General features: G+C 40.3%; 1 protein-coding gene across 1 annotated transcript; it reads left to right on the forward strand.

Annotated features, from left to right (window-relative positions):
• Window positions 1-216: 216 nt before the first annotated feature.
• TSPAN13 (tetraspanin 13) lies at window positions 217-17,887 on the forward strand. Its single transcript, XM_074836786.1, has 6 exons — window positions 217-415; window positions 12,674-12,841; window positions 14,097-14,177; window positions 15,067-15,180; window positions 15,519-15,629; window positions 16,824-17,887. Exons 1-6 carry the CDS (start codon window positions 353-355, stop codon window positions 16,896-16,898), a joined length of 612 nt encoding a protein of 203 aa, XP_074692887.1. The 5' UTR covers window positions 217-352; the 3' UTR covers window positions 16,899-17,887.
• Window positions 17,888-18,386: the final 499 nt, after the last annotated feature.

Raw genomic sequence — 18,386 nt, forward strand, 5'->3', positions numbered from 1 at the left:
TCGCCGAGGCCCCAGCGGCCTTCGTAACAATAGCGGGAGAGAAAGCGGCGGGGTCGGCACCGCCCCCGGCCACAACCCGGGCGGGGCGGGGCCGGGCCCTGGGTGCCCGCAGATAACGGGGGCCGGGGCCGACGGGCCGAACCGCCGCGCGCGCGCCCTTCCTCCGTCCCAGCCCCCTCCGCGCTTGCTCATTTGCATATCGTTACCTTTGCGCCCGGCAGCGGCCAATCAGCGGGCGCGGCGGCGCGCGCCGCTCACCTGCTGCGGCTGCGGCCGCGCCCGCCTGCTGGCGGGGGGCGGGGTGGGGCGGCCCCTAGCTGCTCGGTTCCCCGGCGGCGGCGGCGGCGGCGCGATGGTGTGCGGGGGCTTCGCCTGCTCCAAGAACTGCCTCTGCGCCCTCAACCTGCTCTACACGGTGTGTGGCCGCCGCGCTGGGGCGAGGCGGGGGGGCGGGAGGGACGCGGTTGGCCTCGGCGGGGTCTCCCTCGTTGTGCGGGTGTCGCCGCCGGGTGGGTGGGGAGGGGAGGCGGCAGGGCTCGTTCCGGCCTGAGGCGGCCTCCGCCCGGCGGGCTGGCGCTGAGGGGCCGGGGGCGCTCCCAGCCGGGGCTGCCGCTCAGTCGCGGCCTCTGGCTGGGTGGGGAGGGTGGCACCGATCCGGCCGGGCTTTGTCACCGCAGGGACGTGGCGACTCCTGGGGATCAAAATCCAGGGTGGGCCGGGAGCGGGCGGCAGGGCGAGCGCTGCCCGCCCGCGTTGGGGGTATCACATCTCCCCCCGCCGGGCCGGGCCGAGCTGGTCTGAGTAGGGGGTGGCCCCGTGGCGAGGGGAGGCCCGGCCCGGCGGTGCCTTTTTTCCCCTGTCTGGAAAGGTCGCTGCGCCAACCCAGGCGTGAACGAGGAAGGGTTTATTTTGTTAACAAGTGCAGTTCGGTGAGTGGCAAGTGTCATGGAGGTGTCTTGAGTCCTACGAGACCCGTACAGGCAAAGCACCTTGGAGAGTGAGGGGAGTGTGCTGGAGAGGCCCCCAGCCGCCGAGTAAGTCAGACTACTTCGGGGTGGTAAGGAGCATGTGGGGGGGGGGGGGGGGGGGGAAAAGCCATGTGCTCAACTGAAATAACTGATTTGCTGCCCCAGGCAGGTGCCTGCGTTTGTTTGGGCAAGTTGGAGGATGTGTTTTCAACAGAGAAGAATAAAATCTCCAGTTTTGGTATAGCTGTGGGTTTTTCTTCTCGTTACTTTAAAATGACACGGAAATAGCAAGAAATGGGACTACGTGTAATGGCTTCCTCTCACAGCCCTTCTGGAGAGGTAGTATGTCCTCTAATGTTTCATGTTAACAGCCGTGCTTGGGGATGACTTTCGGCACACTGAAATTGGGGTCAGCTGGTGCTTTCGGGCAGTTCTATCAGTGCTTTTCTGAAAGCACTGCCTGACCTCGATGAAAGGCAAGACAGGAAAACAAACAGGTCTAATGTTGTTCATCAGAACAAACAGTTCACATAGCTGGCGGTTACTGGACCTGATGGTAATCACCAGGATGGAGCATGGATGGATGTAGAAGTGCCTGTGCTGAAGTCAGAGTTGTTTCTTATTATATTCTTTCGATGTATGAGGTGACCCTTGTTCTGTCAGAAAAGAGCGGAACAAAAACCTTAATATAGGCGAGGCAGTGCTACTGCACATGCTTCCTTGGAGGAGCTTGCAGAGTGGGGTATGTCCCTGAAAAAGTGTCTGCAGCATTAGGGAGCCCAGCCTACCCTCTATGAAGGTCGCCCGGCATCCCTGTGATGCTACAGGTTGCCCATGCTACCCCTAGCCAGAGTAGAGAGGAGTAGGGAGGCATTGCCTTGTTTGGCATCTGTAGTTGGAGGTAAATTTAGTGTATGTAGACTGTCATGATGAAGGTAAGTTAAAATCATAAAATAGCCCAGGTTGGAAGGGACCTCAAAAGATCATCTTGGCCAACTTTTAGTTGGATTGCCCCGTTCCAATGGATGGGTTATAGGTGAATTGTCACATACTGATTTCTCTTTTCAGTAAACCAAAGGTTAATGCAAGACTTCTTTTTGCTGCTGTTGTTGTTATTATTTCTTGAGTGACAGAAGTGTGAGAGAAGTCTGGATCTTTCTGACATGATACCTGCACAAATCTCGTTTTGATATCCTGTGGACAGCAGGTGTTTTTTTCTGAAGACAACACTTATTCCTACAGCCATATATTAACTAGGTGTAAGGGGTCTGGTAGGTCTTTTGCACATCTTTGGCTTCAGCAAGGGTGGGTTGATCTTTAGGACCTCTGTAGTTCTGTTTGTGATACCTGTAAAATGCACCTATGACCTTAATCTTGCTCTGATGCCTCCTTGAGTAGAATTTACTTTGTGGGTGTCACTTGGTATTCTTTCATCTGACCTGTGCAGAACATATGTTTTTGCTGAAGGAAGGAAGGAAGGCTTCTTTGAATTATAGTAGCTAGAATGTCTGATTATTATTACTTCTGTTGCTTGTTAATTATAGGCAAGATACAAGACTAATGCTTTTAAATTCTGAGTTATTCTGAGAAATAACATTTAAGGTGTTTAGTTGGCCTGGTAGAGTTGATCTAGCAAAATGTGTGCGCTTCTCTGTTTCTTCGTTAGACAAAAACCTGGCAATACAAGTCTTGGATTGCAACAGCACAGTGAATGATGGGCTTATTTTTTCCTGAATGGAAAAAAGTACCAAAGACAACCAGAGCAAGAACTTCATTGTCATCTTTTAAAACGATGTCAATTCACAGTGATAATTGGTGGGAAGGGAGTAGTGGGGGTTAGAAGGGATATAAGGTCAAATGGGTAACACTTCTTGAATGTTTTTCTAGCTAGCATTGATGTGTCTGTATCACATGCTTGGAATGAATTAGCTCTCAGAACTGTATGGTGGGGGTTACAGTTTATATTCTGCTTTTCTCAAAACGGTCCTAGAATAGGATATTGGAGCTTCATTTTTTTGTGGGTTCTTTTTTGAATGCTGTCTTGTTTTACTTTTTATGATAGTACACCAAGAAAAATATATGTCCTGGCAGTAATAAATCAGTTACTGGCTTAAGGCGATAAACCAGAAACTCACTAACCTAATTGCTCGCTTAATATTGTTTTCAGATGGTACTTTGCTGATGACTTTTGGTTGTTTTCTGGACTAAGTTAATGTCTTTAGGCCCTGATTCTATTTTTAAATTTATTTTATATGCGTAAGTCTAGCATCTATGCTGAGTCTTGCTGACTTCAGTATGGTTCCTTGTAATTGAGACTACTTGTTGACTCTGTGTATGTAATGACGTGTATTGCTGGAATGACGTGTCTTACATGGAAGAACTGTCTGCATACAAAGACCTTTAAAATACTGGTTTTGAGTATCTGACCAATTTTGGGTTTTTTTTTATTCAATCATACTAATATTTCCCATCAAATGGCAAACCCATACAAACTATTTAAAATGCCTTTCCACAGGTTTCATCCGAATTCAAGGATGTGTACATAACTCAAGGCTTCTAATCTTCCAGGTATGAGAACCCAAGATGCTGGCTCCACCAATAATTGCTTGCTTTAACCAGACAAGGATTTCCTTAGGTAGACAGTGTTCCTTCCAAGGAAGTCTTGAGTAATTGTGTTGAAGCGTGAACAGTTGATACTTTATTTAAAATCAGATTCTCATAAAAAATAAAGGAAGTTCCTAGGCCCTAGCTAGTGATGAAAGATTGAAGTGGTAGCTGAGCCACAAGATTAAAAAAAAAAAATAAAAATACTGACAGTTAATTTGGATGGTGTGCTGTTTTTGTCACCCAAGCAGCTACTTAATTATTGCTGCAGCAGCAAACATGAACTGTTTGTTGTCAGTATGTAAACATCTTGCCTTTGTTTTGATAAGCAGGCTTTGAGTTCTTCTTACACCTAGAGCGGCCATTTGATTTAAAGTAAAACATATGGTACTTTTACCATTAAAAATGTGTATTTTTTAGTAGCACAGAGTTCATGCCATAAAAGCATCCATGTTTCCTCTTAACACTAGAAAGTACATTTGTCAAAATCATTTACTTTTTATAATACTTTGCTCTCTGAACTTGTTTTCTAGACTGTCCTGGTTTTTGCATAACTTTCCAAAGCATTGTATTTGAAAGAGGGTTTTTTTTTCTATTGCTGCCTTTTGTTCTCTGAGTGCAGTATTTATTGAAAGTGTAATTAGTGCATTTCTGCCTTCTTTATCAAAATTGCTTTTCCTGTATTATTGAAGTATACAAAGATGAGTACACAAATCTTCAGATTTGGACAGCATGTGTTTGACATGATAGATTTTTTTTTTTTAATAGCACTTGTCTTAGTTGCAGCATTCCTGATGCAGAGGAGTGAGCATGTTCCATCTTCTGTGCAGATCTGCTAGCTCCATCTCCCTTCTCTCTGCATAGGGGAAATCTAGTGTTTGAGGCAGGGTGAATATCTGGATTTTCCTAGGGAAAGGGAATGTGACTTTGTTTTCTGATAATTCCTGACTGTTGTAGTGGCTACATAGATCCAGGTACTAGCAGACAGGAATTAGAGAAACACAATTCTTACCTCATGTGCCAGTTTCTGTCACAGTGGTAAATGAACCTGTGATCTCTGACTTCAATTCCATTTTGGTTTGTATAAGCTTGTTTTCAGCTGTAAGAAGCAACCAGTAAATAGCCTGCTATTTGCTGTGTCTGACGGTCTATGCTCAGCATTTAGGAGTGCAGTGTCAAGAGTTTGCCCCAGCACCAGCCTGTGCTGGGCTGGTCTAGCTCACCATCCGAACTAGATGCTCTGCAGATGGGGCAGGTTGCCTTGAAGCCATTTCTGTCATTCTCAAGGACATTTTGAAGGTGACAGTATAAGCTCTGCTATCTAGTCTTGAGGTGTAAATAAAACAGTGGTGCAGAAGCTCTCAGGTATGTTGCAAGGAAGGTTAATGTTGGTCATGTCAGTTTAGTCTTGGTGGCGTTTTCTTGTTTTCATTGGCTTTTTGGGAAGGTTTCTATGCTCACTGTGGTAGAACATGGAAGAGTGACTGTAGCAAAAATATAGATGCATATTTTAAGACTTTTCCTCAGAGCTTGGGAATGCCCTCAGCTCCACTGTTTGTGAGTTTATAGCCAAAGTGACAGTGGTTTGTGGTAGCAGGTCAGAATTGAGACATGTACTGATCTGTAGACCAGGTATGAGCGGGTTTTGTTTTTTCACTTGTCTTGCACAGAGTGCTTAGTGGCATTTAGAGCTAGGAAGGCAAACTGCGTAGTGAAAGAACTGGAGAATGACAGGGCACAGAAGGAGGAGGCTATATGGAACATGGTATGTTTTGATACCACTTTGGGTGGAATCAGCCATCCTCGTGGTGCAGATGGATACTTTAAAACCAGCACAATTTAAAACCAGCACAACCAAGAAGCCCTTTGAATGCCCTGTAGTAGCCTTGTAGCTTAAATCATTAGTTGTATTCCTTGTACTGTTGCTTTTGTGTTGAGGGAGATACATGTGTGGAAGAAGGATCTGTGGGATAGCTGGGCTTCCTGAAAATGTTTTGCAACTTCTTAAAAAGCAATGAACAAGCAAGCAAGCAAAAGTAAGCATTTCAGAAGATTGTTGTTCCTGCTCCACAGCAGAAAACTTCCATTTCCAAAGACTAGGGAGTATAAAACCAGCTAAATCTCACTGCCGTTTTAATGTGAAAGAAACTTGTTACATGGTCAAAAGCAATTAGATCTTAATTATTGGCCAATAACATGAAGAACTCTGAACAAGGGCTGAAACTGAAAGAACTGGCTTTGGTGATAAGAGACAGGAATGCTGCCTTTCACATAAATTGCTTGTTCCACATCATGTGTCTCAAGGCTGTTCAGTAACCAGACTACTGATCACTCTTCATTTAAAGAAGTCACCTAAAGGTGGAAGATTGTGCTTTCTGTTATCTCTGGGTATCTCCAAAGGGTTGCTTTCCTTACTGCTTGGCCTTTACTTTGCTTTCAGTAAAGCCGAAGAAGTACCGTAAGGAGGTAAAAGTTGCTTACAGTTGGCTAGCTTACAGCTCAATTTAGCTTGGTCTCAACTTGCTAAAGATGCACCACTATATACTGCCTGTTGTTTTAACGTGGTGATTTTTGATGAAGTGCAGAGAATCGATAGAATTGTCTTGTAGATTCTCTGTGGCTGTGCGGAAAGGGTTGACCAAGTTGAAGGAGAGGGTGGTGGAAAGCTCTGCCTTCAAAATACATACTATTTGAGGTTTAAACTTTAAAGCCCCCTTAAAAGAAGTAGAATATGAACTTACATGTGGAGAGAGAAGTTAGGGAGGATGTGTTTCATCATGTGTGTAATCTCTCTGGTTTTAGTTCCTGTTCCATATCCAGCCTGACAGCTATTCTGTAAATATTTCCTTTGCTGATACCAGTGTAAATGCTATATAATCTCTTTACTTGGGAATGGTGAGGCTGTATTTCTTGAAATTTAACTTCTGAAATGCAGTTTTTACTGGCTCCTTTTTGAGCTGAGGCTACAAGACAACAGTGGGAACACAACTTCTGCGTATGACTTCCTTCCTAGTGAGCAGTTCAAGCTAGTTGAAATACTGAAAAGTTGCTAGTTAGTCAAAACAGCAGATTTGCTTGTGGCTTGCTGTTGAAGGAAGAAGGAACTGGTTTTGACATTTGAATTGTTTCTCAGTGGTGTTGTCTAGAGAAATCATTTGTCAGTACCTTGGTTTCTTTTTGTAGTGTAGACTGAGCTTGTTGATAAGTACACAAGGGGTAAGTGTGAAGAGAAACACTTTTTTCCAGTACAGGAATGAGGGAAGTTAGCAGCTATATGCAAATAAGAACTTGGATGTAAAGAATAGAGCAAATCATGATTTTTTTTTTTTTTTGGTAGAAGTAGTAATTTATGCAGCAATAAGGGGAAAGAGAACCTGAGAAGTACTGTAAAGGCTAATGCTTTAATCACGTTAATAAGAAGTTACATGGAGAACAGGACAATCAAACTTGTGATGACTTTACCTCTGTGACAAAGAAATTATTCTTTGTCTACAGATTGTTATTTTTGAAACATCTCTGAAGTTCAAGTGTGTGTGTGTGTATATATTTATAAAAAAAATATAATGGAAGTCATCTAAAGTGGAGTCTGATCTGTTCCTCTGATCTTGAATTTGCAGACCCTAAAATCTTTCCTATAGAGATGCTGACATTGAAGTAACATCTTGTCTATTGGCAGTATGATTGAATTTTTTTTTTCTTTTGACTCCATAGGAAAAGTACTCAATCTACTGATCTTTACTTAGGATTTGTGCTACCTATAGGTTTGTTCCGGTAAAGCATTTACTTGATTTTTAAATTGATGAGTTTATATATTGGATTACACAAAGCCTGTGTTTGTGTGTGTGCTTTTTAAATAAGGTTGCTAGGGTTTATATCGATGGAGAAGATAGTATACAGTAAATGAGGATATTAATTTTAAAATACTAGCTGTCCCTGTGGGGGACACTAGCTTTTCTGCCTTGTGGACAGTATGTGCTTGTAGCATCTTTCTGTGATAAAATTGCTAGAGCTTGAGACTGTAATAAATACTTTTGCTCTTGATGCCTGTTGGCTTTCTATGTAAACATGCCTGAAGTGAATGGGACCTTTTAAATCACTTCTGAGAACAAGACTTGTACTTGTGGTTTTGAAGCTAAGTACTTCTGAAAAAATCAGTTGTTGATCTTTTATAGAGACCTTCTTACTGCTTGGAAGAAGGTGTTCTGTTGATACGGGTTTAGGAGTTATTTAATGAGTTAGATGGTACAGAAGAGTCTTTGGTCAGTGCTAAATCTGTCTCTTACCGGCCTGTTAAAACTTTGATTTTGGTGTGGAGAGTGGCAAATTTTCCATGGTGGAAGAGCTGGCTGTGGTGTGTGGGAGCATTGGTTGGAAGGGACTTCTGGGGCTCATCTGTACAAGCACTTGCTCAGGGTGGGATTATGAATAACATTTGTTTGCCAGCTATGGCTTTGTCTACTGAGTCTTGAAAACCTCTGAGAGCAAAGATTATCACCTCTCTGAGTATGGCACCAAACCATCTTGCAGATGTTTTTTCCTAATGTCCAGTCTGAACCTCCCAAGCTGATACTTGTGAGACTGAGAAGAGTTTGCTTCCGTTGTTTTTGTAATGCTGCTTCAGTTGCTATTAGATTATCCCTAGGCTGCCTCTTTGTCAGACTAAACAAACCCAGCTCCATCACCTGCTTCTCAAACATCATCTGCAAGGCTGCAGGCCATTTTGGTGGCTCTTTCCAGGTTCTCAAATTTCTTTTCGATCTGGGGGGCTTGAAATAGGACACAGTATTTGAGCTGCATCTCACCAGCGATGTGTTTCTTTTGATTGCACTCCTCTTTGGCTTTCCCTGTTTGCAATGAGAGCAGACTTTTGGCTCATATTCAACTTGGCAACCAGTTTGATCTCCAGATCTATCTCAGTAAGACTGTTGTTCAACCGGTCTGTTCCCAGGCACCACTGAGGCACCCCAGGAGCAGAATTTTGCACTTCATAAGGTTCCTCTTGGCTTATTCCTCAAGTTTATCAAGGTGCATCTCAGTTGAACCTCTGTTTGGAGAGTCAATCAGTCTTCCTTGTTTAGTATCATCCACAAATTTTCTGAGAATCCATTCTGTTGTAGCACCCACATTGTTGATGAAGATACTGTATAATATTGGCCCTAGAATCAGCCTTTGTGGTGCTTCTTACCTGGTACCAGCTGGATGCTGAGCCATCGATTACTACCCTTTAAGCTCAGCAGTCCAGCCTGTTGCCATTCAGTCTAACAGGCTATTTCTCCAACCTGTACCTTTTAGCTTACTAATGGGACTACTGTGGGGAACAGGATCAGTCCTAATTGCTAAAAACTGGACTGTGATTTCATGTATTTCTGGTAGATTTATCAAGCAAATGTTTCAAGTGTTAGTAGCCAAGACTAGCTTTATGTAAGTAAACTCATAGAGGTAAAACGGAATTTTACAGGTACTTCAGTCTTCCAAGTATGATGCTGTTTTCTTTGGGGGAGTTCTGATGCTGTGAAATGTGGTTTCAGTAAAATAAAATGTGACATTCAGAAGCTTTGTAGAGAGTCCTTTTTCCTTTATTTAACAGAAATGGGTGAGTTTTTTATAAGTAAATAAAGCTTGTATGTTTAGAATGTGCATATTACTCATTTAAAAGTAGTCAGGGTCTCTAAGTAATTTTGTTTCAAGTACATTGTACTACAAAGTGTTAGCAGCTTCACTTAGAAATATATAAATCCTTTTGTTTCAAAACACTGGATTAAGCACTGTTGAGTAGTCATTTCTAGCAGCTAAACAGTGCGTAACGCTATGAGCCTTGCATTGTTTCACAGACTTGTGAAACCCCTTCCCAAAACAGCTTATTTTTCATGTTTACAGTGGTGTGTGTTTACTTTAGTTTTTCACATTATGGCACTATATAACTCTATATATAGTTTTATTGCTCCTCATTCAGATAGTCCAATCTAAACCTGAAAATGAAGGAATAACCATAATTTCATCTTTCAGTCAACATGTAGAGGAGTCAGGAGCTTAATACTAAATCTATTTCTGGTATGGTTTGTAAACTTGCAGTCTCCAGTTTTGAAACATGAAGTCAGTTTCCCATGATTTGAAGGGCCCCAAATTGGAGTAGCCAGTAGGTATTTTGACCCAAATCATGTGTCTGTCTGACTGGATACAGCATTTTCACATTGCTTGCCAACCAGTAGCATGGATCTGTGATCATACTGAATTTCCAGATGTTTTAGGGAATTAGACAATGGACAACTTTGTCATGTGAAAGAAGAGAAAATACAGCCTTGGTGTTATGGAGGTAAAGCTTGAAAATTAGGCTGATGGCTCTAAAACTAAAATGTGATCAAAAGAGACACTAAACTATTTTATGTTATTTTATTTTTCAAAGCTGGTCACCTGATTCCTGAACATCTGGGGTTCAATAATGGGTTTAAAAACCAGAGAGGCTTTTTCTCCACCTGAAAACCATAACAGTTCTAGATTCAGTAATGTGGCTGTTCTGCTAGAAAAGCTTTTTTGGGCCAGGGGGTCATAGTAATAACTTAGTGTCATACACACTAATGTCATGTACATATCATCAGAATAATGGAAGCTGAGTAACAGCACCAAGAAGTAACCAGTACTCTGCAGCTCACACACTGTGTTTATCCTGTAGGTGTTGTAGGCACAGATTTTGTTTAGGTTTCTTATTTTTCTTATTAATCTATTTCTTAGGTTTCTTAAGAATAAAACTTATTTAATCTAATTGTTTTAGATCTCTTATGAAACGAGCAAAGAGATGAACAAGTACACATTTTGGTATCCTGGAGGCAGATTGTTGAAAATAAAGATTTGTAGTCATAGCTTAGGCAGAGTAAAGAAGCATTGGTGAAAATGAATAGGAGCAAAGTTTCTTCTGCTTTTCTTTGTGAAATAAATTGAAATTTGATAGTGTCTTTGAGATTTTTTTTTTTAATGAGATAACACTTTGAAGAGCTGTGTAGTGGCAGTGTGAGTTCAGTGCTTAGAAGTTGGTGCAGAGCATGGGACGTCAGCCAGCACTTTCTGATTGGAAATTGGGTTATGGGATTTCTTTTGTTGTTCACTTCTGACGCTTATGTGGGAAAAAAAAAAAATCTTACCAGTGGTATGACACAATGAAATAAAGTGAATGGGCGTAGATCAGAACAGGTAGGTCTTGCCCTTAACTGTCTGATTAACAAGGCTAATTTTTAATGTAATAACATCAGGAAGTTTATAGCCCTGTGCAGCTTGCATTCAGATAATCTGTCTGTGGCAGAGCCAAGGCTTTTTATTTTGTTTTTATTTTTCTTCCCCACTCTCTGTAATTTTAGATTCACAACATCTTGGCCCTGTGTTTTGGTTTAAAAATACATGTCATTTAAGGCTTTTTGTTGAAGAGAAACAAATACAAATATGAATTAATGCTAAAACTACTGGTATTGAACAATTCCTTTGAATTTTATATCATTCTTTTGTCTCTTCATGGGGTAAGAGAGGTGTAGGTATGACACACATCCTTCTTCTTGCAGACTCAAATTTCTTGTGTGGATTACTGGCTTTTTGGTAAAAATGTTTTTTGAGATGTGTTCCTGTGTGCACACATGAAAAAAACACCCAGTGTGTTTTGACCTCGATGAGCATCACTACTTGTTTTACTAGCTTTCTTGACATTATCTTAGATTTCCATGCTTCAAAAGCAGCATTACATAGGTCAGTCTTCTAAAAGGTAGTTAAGTTGGAAAAATATACAGGCATATTTGGTATTAAAACCAACAGAAATGCCCTGCTGTAGTGTAACTATACTGAAATGATAAGTTGGAAATTTCCTCCTCTTTTTTCCACCCCTCTGGGTAAGCAATAAAACATCCTGAGATATGTCTTGTTTGAATGGAAACTGGGTGAGCAAGTGTTAAGTGCTTGCTCTGTGTTTGTTGTCAGATAAAGCCAAGTAGTTGGACTAGACCAAGCTCTTACTGGTTTGTTTTGTTTCGTTTTTTTTTTTTTTTAAATAATGATACAACTTCTGGGTATTTTTTTGTGAGGTCAGGGTTTTGGAAAGTTAAAACTTGCATGTTTGAACGGTGTTATTTAACAAGAAGGTAGTGGGTGATATGTTACACTTAGGTCTAACAAATGAGAGTGGTCGGCATCTTGTGTATTGGACATCTGGGTTGGCTTTTTCTGCTGCTTCCCTCCTGCTGTACCTCATTACAGATTTCTCTGCAGCTTTTCATGCTGGAATATTTTTTTTTTGTTCTGTGTTTTTGTCATGGAAACAGGAAAGGCTGGAGCTTCCTGCCCATATAAACAATAAATCCCAGTAAACTAACTGGGACAGATTCTGCCTGCCTTCCCTGAATACCATCTTTAAAAGGAAGGAAACAGCATAAGTGTGTTCTGGGTATTGAAATAGGACTGACTTCATAGTAGAGCTATTTTCTTGAAGAAATATGTAGTGGAGACAGGGCACCTGTATTGTTCTACTACACGAAGTCCTTGAGGTACAGATCTAAAAAGTATTTTTATGTGTGACCTTGTTAACTTTGTGTTATATCATCAACTATGCAGAAGCTTCTGCAATGAATTAACTGTATTCCTGATAACAGTAAGTTATGGCAAACTGCACTTTTTTACATGTTCAGAGCTGTGGAGCTGTATATCCTGTTTTCTTTAAGTACACTGCATCTGTGTCAGAAAACATCTGGAATTTTCATACTTCTTCCACTCTGTGAATTAAAGCCAATGATTTTTAGTTTATTTGTCAGTTCTGTTGTAATCTACACTTCAGTGTAGTGTCTCTAGTCAGTCACAGATAATGCAACATGGCTTCACTTGTAGGTAGATTAAGTTGTAACAGCTCCACATTAACAGTGTTGAAGAATATGTGTGCCTTAAAACATCTGGCACTGAAGTTACCTCTACGGTGAAGTGGAGGATTGGTTTGTTTAGGGTTGTGCTTCTCTTTGCACTGGAAAGAAAAATTGTACCTGTCTAATAACAAATTTAATGTAAAGAATGTAGCTATGTGTAGGATGAACCTCTTTTAATATGCAGACTAACTTCTTGTTTTCTGTTCTCTCCAGCTGGTGAGCCTGCTGCTGATTGGAATTGCGGCATGGGGAATCGGCTTCGGTCTCATCTCTAGTTTCAGAGTTGTTGGAGTGGCAATTGCAGTAGGAATCTTCCTTTTCCTTATTGCCTTAGTTGGATTAATTGGTGCGGTGAAACATCATCAAGTATTGTTATTCTTTGTATCCTTCTGCTGCATTACGTGGATTGCAGCTTGATTCAAGCCATGTGAACAACCTGCTCTGTCAGCTGAGACTGTGGAAGGTGCTTTAGAAACAGAACAGAAATTAACAATCTTTTTGGTCAAGTGCAGTCTAAATTAAACTTCCTTCCCGTTTAACTTTATTGCAGCTTCCTCCTTTCTCCCTTGTTTGTGCTCTGAAGACAGAAATGTTCATGTGTCCTGTTTTTAAAAATTAAAATATTTTAATTTTTTGAGAGCTTTTTATGGTGGATCACTGTGTTACAGGTGCCTCGTATAACTCTGCCTTGGTGTAGGGTTGAGCACACAGTATGTGAACTATTAATGTACAGTAGAGAAAGATGATGCTTCCAGATAGCGAGCTGCTTGTAGCTGGCAGGGGACTGTGTTGTGGGCTGTCAAGAAGCACCTTCTTTTCATACCTAGTCCTTAATTGCAAACCCAGACTAGAAATGAGCATAGCTCTTCTCAGTGTGCTTTGCTGCCCGTTTATGCTTACTGATGCTGTGTAAGCAGTCTGTGGTGCTGCCTTGCATAACAAAATCGATCTGTTTGGATGAGAAAAGAGATTCATCAGATAAAATTATTTTTCTGGTTGTGGTCTATGAATAAGTAGCGACCTCCACTTTACAAACAGCTTAATTGCTGAGATAAGTAGCCAAATTGTGAAGACAGTGGCTGACTTTCAAAATGTGATCTTTAGTATCGAAGTTTGTTCTTTTTGTTCTATACTGTTTTCAGATGGATTAGTCCAAAAGTGTGTGAGTCTGTGTTTCAAAAGCAGCTCTCACTTTTTTAAATCGTGGCTAAAGTTATCTTTTGTAATTAATTACAAGAGTGTCATTGAAGAAAAAAAAAATCTGAATATACAATACCCAGAAAAATATTTTCTTTACTACTTTAAGTGAGGTATCTTGGAATGACAACATAAGTCCCTAAAGCTGGAGAAAGTGCCTGTAGATTTTTCTCTCACAGCTCCTTTTATTAACCTCTGCTCATGTTGTCTTGCTAGGCAAGAAATACCTAACCCAGAAAACCCAGCTATATATAGTAGTAGCCAAAAAGAGATAATATATGGTGATTGAGTTCTGGGAACATTATTTGGGTCATCTTTTCCACATCCAGTCAGAATTTACTTTCTATATTGTTATCCAATGAAGTAAGGAATACCATTAGGCATATGCGTTATAAAAGCAAAATTAATTTGAGAGTGTATCCTTAACTACTATTTCCAGTACATGATTATTCTTTTGCTAGTCTTTATTGTCCAGTTTTCTGTCTCCTGTGCCTGTTTGGCACTAAACAAGGAACAGCAGGTAAGAAAAGTTTCCTGACTTCTCAGTTACCTATAGCATAATACTATAATATATATGTACATACACACACATTTTTTATATATGTATATACACACATGCACATATATATATATATATAGTCTTCCACAAAACGGGGAGAGCATATTTTAAGAAAATCAGCATTATTCTTTTAAATAAGGACTAGACCTTAGGCAGTCCTTGGCTGTGGTAGCTAGGAAGAAATACATCTGGGTTCTAAAATTACTTTCAGCTGTCTTTTTTTTTTTTTTTTTTAAATGGTTTTGTTTTTAAGCTTTCTGCGTAGGTTTATGGTCACAAGTGTAGCAGCATGGTTATATCATGTGTTCAGCAATACCAGATAAGCTGATGAAATCTACAGTAATCATAATGTAAAGATGATAAAAACACTGAATTGTTCCTGTGTAACTGAAAAGGTCATGACTACGTTAAGAACAGAGGTGACCCTTAAGTATGAAAGTAAAACCAGCTTCCGTGAGGTACGGAGAGTAATTCTTACCGCATAAGAAGCAGGCAAGGGTACAGTGACTAAATAACCAGCTTCCGACATGTAAGCATACTTTTTGTTTAAAGTTAGAGCAGTCCCAGTTAGATTAGTTGCATGTTCCATTACTAGTGGTCTTCTTGGGTTTAAGAAAAAGGAAGGAAGAAAATTAATTATAACTGTGAACGTGCTGCTGCTAGGTGCTGCTATTTCATTAACTACACACGCTATTTGAACATTCAAGTCATTCTTTAACGTACCATCCTGTTAGACTTCAGGATCTGAAAGTTTCAGTTAGGGAATTATCAACTTGGCCTAGTATATTGGTTTCCAATGAAATGCAAAGCAGTTCAATTAATATAATTTGTATTTGCTTATGCCTTCTAGAGTCAACTTCTAGAGGTGGGATGGAATAACACTAACAGTGCAAGAACAGATATTGAGAGAAATCTGAATTGTTGTGGATTCAGAGTTTTTGACCCGAATGAAACCTGCTCCTCTGTAAGTTCTTCAAGCATGAAAAAACTTACGGCTTCATTGTGTTTGTTCAGATATGTACAGCTGTTTACACGGTTGCAGAAAGCAGAGTTTTTTTAAGAAATGTGTAAGGTAGTTGTTATAATGATACTAAGCTCTTTAGTTAACTTACTGGAAACATAATCATACAGCACCCTGCAAAGGTTGTACTCCATTGTCATTTGTATACTTGCTTGTTTGGAGGCTTTTAAAACTGCTAGAGTTTTGTCCATGGCTGGCAGTCTTTTCTGCACCTAACTAGATGCTTTCAGTCAGTGAAGTGTCATCAGAAAATGGAGTGCACATCTCTGTATCTGCTACAGGATTGTTTTAGAAGTCGCCAGTGTCAACCATGTGCGCCGATAATAGAAGAATATTCTGGAATGGTGCTGAGATTTGTTGGAGGCATAGGACTCTTCTTCAGTTTCACAGAGGTGAGTAGGAGGTTAGAAAATAGAGTGTTTTTTACCCACTTGTAAGGCTTTGTTTTGTGAAACAATAATTTTAGGGAGTTTATTACATTTTATCTCAGTACTGTCTTGGGAGTCAAATAATTGGGTCAGATTTTTCCAGGGTATCAGCTTGCTTAAGTATGCCAAAAGGAGGGCTTGTCTTTATTCAACACTGGGAGTTCTCGCAACTTTATGTTATTTAGACTACAAGCCACAACTGGATACCACAATAAAATGTGGTGCTATAAAGTTTAAGTTTTGCAGAAAGTCAGTTATTCAGGTTTGCTATTCTCCAAAAGTAGTAAAAAGAGTGCCATTGCTTTACCTCGTTCCCCTGTTCTTCCCACCTCCCCCCACCTGTGCACACACACAGTCTTTGGGGTTTTTTGGTTTGGGGATTTTTTTTTTTTTTTTGTGCCTCCTGTAACGCAAAGGTATAGTTTCATGATGAGTGAAGTGTACTTTATATGTCAGGTTAAAAAGGTCTTTGACTCTTTGCTTTAGTATCCAGATGATACATATACTTGCTTTATTGATTGGTGAATAAAAATCCTTAGAGCAGGTCTTTCATAACCCCACAGTAGAGCATGTGAAAATGCTCTTCCTGCTGCTTACTGCAGTTTTCAGAAGGTTTGTAGGTATTATGGCAACAAGAGAGATACAGTGTCTTAAACAGAGTCACTCTGACATCTGCCCTCAATTTCTCTACTAAAAATGTGAAGCTGTTGAAGGGAGGAAGGTGGTTGGGGGAATGACAGGATTTGAAAATATACCAGAAAAATAGTGTTATAGTTAAGTGGTAACTGTAAAATGAAACGATTTAGAGGATTTTACCATTACACTAAAAACAGGTTTATGAATATTTGTCATTTGGGGAGGGGGAAGAATAATTTAACGCTAGACAAACTGATAAAAATATTTTGCATTGCACTGTGGACACACAATTTTTGTTTTTTGTTTTGTTCTCTCTGCTAGGTATGAACTCTTTCTGAGAAGGTGCATTCTTTTTTCTAATTAAGAAAGCTGGTGTGTGGTTGTGCAATTTCAGCAATAGTGAAATACAAAATGTGTACTGGAAATTCATTGTCAGGATTTTGTTTAAAAGAAATTTTGTAAAACTGATGGAAGATGGGGTAGAGACCTCTGCTTAATAATGTCTTTGTTTTTTGTTTTCAGATACTGGGAGTCTGGCTGACCTATAGATACCGGAACCAAAAGGATCCCCGTGCAAACCCTAGTGCATTTCTTTAAGTTTATAAAGGACTGAATCTTCTCTCTGCACCCTCTACTTCAAAGTACTGATTCTCCGTAGTTTGATATTTCTCCGTAATAGGAATTCTACATGTACCCAAAAAACCCCCTTTACTTTCCGTAATAAATTTGTAGTTTTCATATTTAATTTCTCACTGTTTTTCTCCTAAGAATCTCTATCTTGAAGTAGACTGGTGCATTTGGTAGCTGGGCAGAGTCAGACTGATGCTCTGAACTGGTTAAATAACTCCGTTAAGACTTCAGTAATTGATGTGGTGAACTCTCTCCAGTGAATTTTACAGCACTACTGGCTTCTCCAAAAAAACCCGAAAGTGTTTTCTGCTGTATTAATTGCTTACAAATATCTCATGATTTCTCATTAAAATGATAAAAATATGTGGTGGATGGTTGACTGTATGATTTGATTAGACTTTAGGTTGAACTCTAGTCAACTTTTTTGTCTTAATGATGATCTCCCACTTTCCTGTTAAGGTAAAAATAGAAGCTAAAGGTGTTATTTTCCGTAGTGCACATAAATGTATGTTAATGACTACTGTAGTCTTCACCCCTCCCCTTCCCTCTTTGTTTTGGCTTTTTGGTAGCTTTAGAATTTTGTTGAGAATAAACATAATTCTTCACTTTTTAATGGATATGTTCACTATGAGAACAGTGAATGAAGAAAACCAGGAGAATGTAATCTGCAGCTGATTAACTTGAAACTTTTTTTTCTTTGACGAGTGAATGAAGTTTGGTATTTGCACAACATCAGAATCAACAGTGGTCTGACATCTTTAATGTGAGAAACTTGATGTCTGGAAAGTTGTTGTACAGCTAACTTCTTCAGATGGTGTAAAATTATTGTTGTAATCACTCACCAGTGTGTATTCCTCTGTCATCCAGCTAACAGTCTTGATTTCATGAGAGATTGAATGGTGTGTAAAAAAGAAAGAGGAAAAGAAAAAGTAAAATAAGAAGAGTGATGATTTCCAGTAGTTTGTTTGTTTGGTTTTTTTTAAATAATTAAAAGTTGGAACAGTATGTTACCCATGTTTTAAGTGTTGTCTGAGCTGAAGGAAAGCATGGTCCCTCTTCCAGCTGGTAATGGAAGTGATGCATCAGCTGGAACATCAGACATCTAAACACCCAAAGTGCATAATATTCCATTTGTTTGTAATCCCACTGAATTGCAGACCTGAACTGCACCTTTTCTTCATTCAGTTGCTGCTTCTCGAGTTGTAGGCAGCTGCTGTAGCCTGAAATAACAGCTGTGTGGGAAGGAAGGGTGGAAGAGTATTAAGGCCATCTGCCAAGGAATACAGCAGCTGAGTGAGGTGAAAAGGAAGATGGTGAGGGCAGACAGAAGTGGGTTCTCAGACAGTCTCCCTTTACTAAGGAGATGCCTCCTTACTCCTGCAGAGGAGGCAAAAAGAGGTTGAAATACATTCCCATTACTTTCAGACTTTCATGTGCCTAGTGAATTACCTGTGC

Source organism: Strix aluco, chromosome 1 (assembly GCF_031877795.1).
Source record: "Strix aluco isolate bStrAlu1 chromosome 1, bStrAlu1.hap1, whole genome shotgun sequence".
NCBI lineage: Eukaryota > Metazoa > Chordata > Aves > Strigiformes > Strigidae > Strix > Strix aluco.